General features: G+C 44.7%; 1 protein-coding gene across 2 annotated transcripts in view; it reads left to right on the top strand.

The window, feature by feature from the left end:
* Nucleotides 1–1,989: 1,989 nt before the first annotated feature.
* Nucleotides 1,990–6,000, top strand: part of ULK2 (unc-51 like autophagy activating kinase 2) — an 801,072-nt gene continuing 797,061 nt past the window's right edge. For both annotated transcript variants that reach the window (XM_069615186.1, XM_069615185.1), the window contains exon 1: nt 1,990–3,930. In XM_069615186.1, coding sequence (XP_069471287.1) covers nt 3,841–3,930 — 90 coding nt within the window. In that variant the 5' untranslated portion in view covers nt 1,990–3,840. The remainder of the gene's footprint in view (nt 3,931–6,000) is intronic.

Genomic DNA, 6,000 nt, shown 5'->3' with positions numbered 1-6,000 from the left:
CAGTTGCATGTGTGTATCCGTGTCCACGTCTGCATGATCTTGCTCTCTTTCTCTGAGTCCATTTCTGCGTCGGGGCATTTTGGTTCTCGGTGCAGAGATCACAGGGCAAGTGGTCCTCTGTGTTGTCTTGTGCTGGGACAGTGTTGATGTTTCCTCTAATCTTGATATGCTTGGATGCTCTCCGGTGCCGTTTGTCCTTCCGACCAGTGGCTTAGGTGTGTTTCTTACAGGTGCTCTGTCTGGGGGGAGTTGGGTGAGTACTGGGCGTTCAGCTGTCGGGCGGTCTGGGACTCAGTTAAGGTCAGTAACGGTGGGTTCTCAAGGGTATTAGTGGTAGTATAGTGGGACCTAGGTTGCACCAATGTTATGAAAGAGAATGGCACGCAGTGCTTAACGCCTCAAATGGGGACCTGGACGGCGAGAGAGAGGCCCGTGTTTGAAACGATCTCAGGTAGTAGTTCGAATAGCTGGTTTTGAACCCCTTGTTAACTAGAGGAAGGTCTAGGTTTCAGGGCGTGTCAGTAGTAAGACAACACCCAGAGTTGAGCCGACCAGACAGCGGGAGGAGGCCTAGGCTTCAGATAGTGGCAGGCAGTGTTTGGGATGTCTAGTATTTAAGGTAGATATGATCAAATTCCTAGAGATTGGCACACGTTATTATTCAAAGCGCTACCACAGTGTGGACCCTTCTGGGTGTGAATCAAGTTAATCTCAACAAATTCACCAGTGTGCAACGCAGACCAGCAACCACAATACTATAGCAGTGTGTAGCAGTTTAGCAATTACAACTCTATCATAGTGTGGAGCAGGCTAGAAATTACAAAACTATCACAGTAAGGAGCAGGCTAGCAATCACAATACTATCACAGTATGGAGCAGGCTAGTAATCACCATAACATACTTACCTACCCTACTGGTTTAGGCAGTAAATCAACTGCTTTTTAAGCAGTCCTACCGCCTACAGATTTGGGTGACAGATCCTACTGCTTTTTACAGGGGCAGGTAACTTATGTGACTCTAAGGCAGGCTGCTTGAGACCGGCCCAGGACAAAGCATGCAACACATTAGTCTGTCTGTGCGGTGGGCGGGTAAGTGATTACTTTGAGTGATGGGCTCAGACCAATCCAGTGACCTGACAGCTACATGACTCTGCCCTGCACTCTGGTGGGACAGGCCTTAGGTGAACCATCAGTGAAGGCAAGTGGCAAAGCGTACCACCATCACACAGCATCCGCAAATCAGACTGAGGAGGGTATCAGTCTCTATGTTGTTCAGTTATTCATCTTGCACTGCAGGAATAAATATGTATTGCTCATGATGCTGCTACAGAGCTACCAGCTCTGTGTGATTACCTTCTGTGAAGTTAGTTAATTGAATTTGGTGTTAACTTACCATTCAGAATTATACATTTTAAACATATGAACATCTTTCCATGTCGTGCTGTTTGATGGGTTGTGTATTTTAGAGTGCCAACAATGTAGGTTTTGTATTTTCCTGTGATGTAATTGTTATGCAAAGTATTGTTTTTGAAACCTGAACAATCCTACATCTTTTTGGCCACAGAATGTTGGCAAGTATGCCATAATATCACAGTAAATTAACGTTACACATACACCTTACATAAATACATTTCCTTACATAAGGCTATCTCAGATTGCCAGTCATGTATCTGATTGCTATTGACTGCCCTTTTCTCCACTGCTCACCACCATCATCACGGCCGTTTATCTTAGATACATTAAATACCCATAATTATTTGAAAAAAAAATATTGAGTTGATTTGACACAACATTGTCGGTTGTACGCTGCCCTGAGCTGCTGCTCTTAAAGTCACCAGCCATCCGAGGTCGTTTGTTTACATCAGCGCGCGGCACTGCGAATTGATTCGTTCTTTGGGAGGAGGCTCGCAGTCATGAATTGCGAGGGACTCCTTCCCCGGGTGCGGAAGAGCACATATTTCGGATCCAGACGTGCGTCCTATTTAAGCGTCGCGTCGCAGCGTCTGCGCTGTCAGTCCAGCCTCGTCTGAGCCGAGAGCGGACTTTGGGAAGGATAGTATTTTGGAACCTCTTCGTAGCCAGCAGTCTTTGTTCGAAAAGGGCTTTCGTGCGATGTCTACGTTCTACAAAACAGGCAGCACCACGCACCGTGAGCTGGCGAAATCAACGAGAACTAGATATCCGTGTTATGCAAAAGAGAAAATATAGGGCGGCGTTTAATCAGTAACGCGATTTGGGAGTTATGTACCCGAACACGTCGCCTTTCATGTCTATAATAGTGCCAGGAGCTGCTGTTTATCCATACAGCTGTCTGGACCTTGACGGATTTCTTTCATCAAATGGAAACGGAAACGTGCCCCTGCACTAGTTTTTCTTGGAAGAGCTGAAGAGGCTTTCTCTGGCTTGAAGGCGGGAGCCACGGCTTTCACACCAGGCATGACTTGCGGAGGAGCAGTCTCTATATCCAATCACTCCAGCAGGGGTTGGCTCCTCGTGGGGATAGCTGTGCTATTTCTTGGATTGTTATAGCGGCTGACCTCAAAGTTTCATGGAGAATCCCCCCCAACCTCAGTCTGACCCTTTATCTCTGGTATTCCAGCGTGTATGGAACTGCTGAAGGGCAAGGGAGCCCCACAAGGTTACCAGTAAATACGTTTGTTTCGGGGGCATTGCTGAAATTACTGGGCAAGTGCAAGAAACCCTCCTAGCAGCATACAAAAACTGCCTGGCTTTTCTTACCTGTGCGTTGGAATGCTGGTATGTGCAACCATGTGACATTTGTGATACATACATGAAAACACCTGTTAATGTGCATCTGAAACCAGTGATTTAATTGGCAGCTCTCCATCAGTAAGCATGTAACATCTCTGGCACATCCATAGCACCCTATCCGCAAGTCTTTAGTAGAAACTTTAGAGCACACGCACGGGAACCATGGCTGCTTTTGTCTACTTGGTACGCATCCATCAAAATGTATGAACTAACTTTCACTGAAAGCCAAGAACCTGTGCAATACTGAATCTGACACCAAGGACTTTCGTGTTGACCAATGTGCCTTTTGATCATTGTTGAAAAGGCATACGCGGAGAACCTGTGCAGCAGTGTTCATCTAAATCGTATGTCCTATCTGTTATAAACATTGCACTGGTGCCCTAGAACCTGCACACCAGTCTTCATTGAAATCGACCGACATCTATGCTGACCCCGAGTGCGAGTGGTTCTCGTTAATCAGGGAGCACATCTCCATGACAAAGCCGACACATGTTTATCTGCAATATCCATGCTTACCTACCTGTTCACCTGAAAACAGATTTACACTGATGCTCAACTGAAGCTTGTACTTACATGCAAACAAGGATTTGGAGGGTACCACACGACTGTTTGTATGAGAGACAGGGTTCCTGGTAGAAAGAGGGCCAAGTAGGTCCTACGTAGGTGTCCATGCGGATGCCAGCATGCCCAGCAGTGCAACCTGCCTGTCCCTGCGAAAAATGGGGCAACCCAGGTTATTTTTTACTTGATCAACATGAAGATGCATTCTGCCGAGCGGATGGAATTCTGAGCAGTATGACCAACCTGCACCGTGGTCTTTTATTTTCAAGGCAGTATGGCTCTGGAGCCAGACATTAGCAACTGAATAAAAACTTGGCATTGTTGTTCACCGGATTGCCTATCCTGGGTTCCACCATGGTCAGAGCCCCCTGGCCAGAAGATTTGTCTAAGAGCTGGGCAGGGTTGTCCCGGCTGGTGCTGAGAGAAAAGGTGCTGGAACCTTTGAGAGAGCAAGAACCACCTTGTCATTGATGCTCTTCTGGGTCTCCAAGACCAGTGCACCTTGACCATGGAGGTGGTTGGGGATTTTGAGTACAGTAGAAAAGACCTCATAGGACATGGAGCCTTTGCAGTCGTCTTCAAAGGCCGCCACAGGAAGGTACTGTATTGGTTTGCTCTGTTTCAGCACTTGGGGTGTGGGGCTGGGTGAGTGTCTGTTGATGACCAGTTGTAGGTCTGTTGAGTGTCATGTCAGGGTAGCTTGTGTAATACGAAGTCTGTTGAAACTATGTAAGGGTCCCTTCAGTAGCTGTGGAGTAGCCTGTTGGCCTTGCATACCTGACTTTGAGAAGCAGTCGATCACTTTACTGAAATCATTTGCACAGACCTACTAGAGTTATAAGAGAACAAAATATCACATGAACAGAAGCAACTATCCCGTATATGGATTTAAAGTAAGGCAGGTTACTAAATATGTCTACTGGTGTATGGCCTACCATGGTAGGCTTTATTCTTTGTTGGTGGCTTTGTGAGGGCATGTTGTTGTGCGTCTTTGAACAGTGAGTGTTTGTACTATGTCTTTAGGAAGGGTTCCATGAATTATAATTTAGTTGTATCCATTTTAGTTTGTGGAAAGGAGGCCTGTTTAATTTCGAACTAATTTATTTATAGAATACCTCTCCGGCTTTGTCACATTTACTGTTTCTGCTTCCCCACCTCCCACCTGTTCAATTTAATGTGTTAACTACTATCTCATGACTATGTAAAGCACACCACAATGGGGCTTCTCTGGTCATCAATGTGCCTGTTGAGCAGTACAGCCACAAAGTAATTACTAAATACAGTAAGCAATAAGCAGACTTTCTTTGATGGAGGTCATTTTACATAGAATACAAACTACCAGGATTCAAGGTGCTGTGGTGGTTGGGAGACTGCATACTTGATAATGGTTTGTACTGGGGCTAATGCTGTTGTAGTTTTTTTTCTCTAATATACCATGCTGTGCTGAGAAACATCAGGCGCTCCCTTGCACCTATGCTTTGACTATGGCGCAATAATATCAATAGCCGGTCCGATAGCACAACAAGTAGAGCTCTCGCTTTGACATCTGTGCAGAGCCTGCTGATGCAGGTTCGGATCCCGGCAGGGCCAAACTCAGCCTTTCATGCTTCCGATGTCGATAAATGAGCACCACACACCGTGGGTAATAATAAGCAGCGCTCAGATGTCTGAGGGTTCATAGCGCTATATAAATGCTAAATCATTATTATTATTATTAATTGACTATCTCTATAGGGAACCACACAAACCTGATAGTCTCATACCACATAAATAATGTCCTTATCAGCCAAATCAGTAGAATTTATTTTATCTTATTGGAAGGATTTATGGCTGGGTCGTTGCTGATGAGTATCCAGGCCATGACCTATAACTATATATAGATCTTCCCAGCACACATTTAACCACAGTATATTGCTGTAAAACATCCTGGTAGCAGGGTCCTTTAGTGAGTGATCTTCCTGTTTGTGCCATTGGGTGTGTATTTTATGTCTTGGTTATTTTTTAACTATACTTTTGTTGGTGTAACAAACAGTAAACTTTATTTTGCGTGAAAAGCATGGGTCTCATACACCTTGGTTCGTAAAGTTTCACTCTTTCCCTTTTTCCGTTAAACACATATTTCTGATCATGTATATTTCTGAAATTGGCACCATCAAATGCTTAGAACTCTGAAACATACCGGCGCAAAGTGGTGACATCATCTTGTTTTCTTGCATTGGCTTCAGCATTGCTGAAATCCTGCAGCGTACTTTTCCATATTGATGACCTCATCTTGTTTCATTGTTTTCGTGCTGCTAAACCTCTGTAACATAAATTAATATAATCATTGCCTGAGAGTATGTCCTTGCATTGCCTCTAATGAAACCCCATAGTGCATAATTGAATAGTTGCACAGCGCTCACGTCAGAATTGCTTTTCTTGCATGGGGTCTACTGGTTCACAAACAGTGATGTCGTCACTAGCAACCCTAAACTGCTCTGTCCCCAGAACTCACTCCCAACAAAGAATACATTACAGTTTGTCTTCTTTCATTGACTCTGGTACTCCCGAAATATCGTCAACATTGAGATGGTAGAACCCTACAGAACCATGCATGTTGCAGTCTTAGTCACATAGCATCATTTTGTTTAATTTCATTGTCTAATTTCTTCCCAAGCAGTGAACTAAT

The sequence above is a fragment of the Ambystoma mexicanum genome, chromosome 9 (assembly GCF_040938575.1).
Source record: "Ambystoma mexicanum isolate Mex_15411 chromosome 9, UKY_AmexF1_1, whole genome shotgun sequence".
In the NCBI taxonomy this organism is placed as follows: Eukaryota; Metazoa; Chordata; class Amphibia; order Caudata; family Ambystomatidae; genus Ambystoma; species Ambystoma mexicanum.
This window is presented reverse-complemented; position numbering and strand designations above follow the sequence as displayed.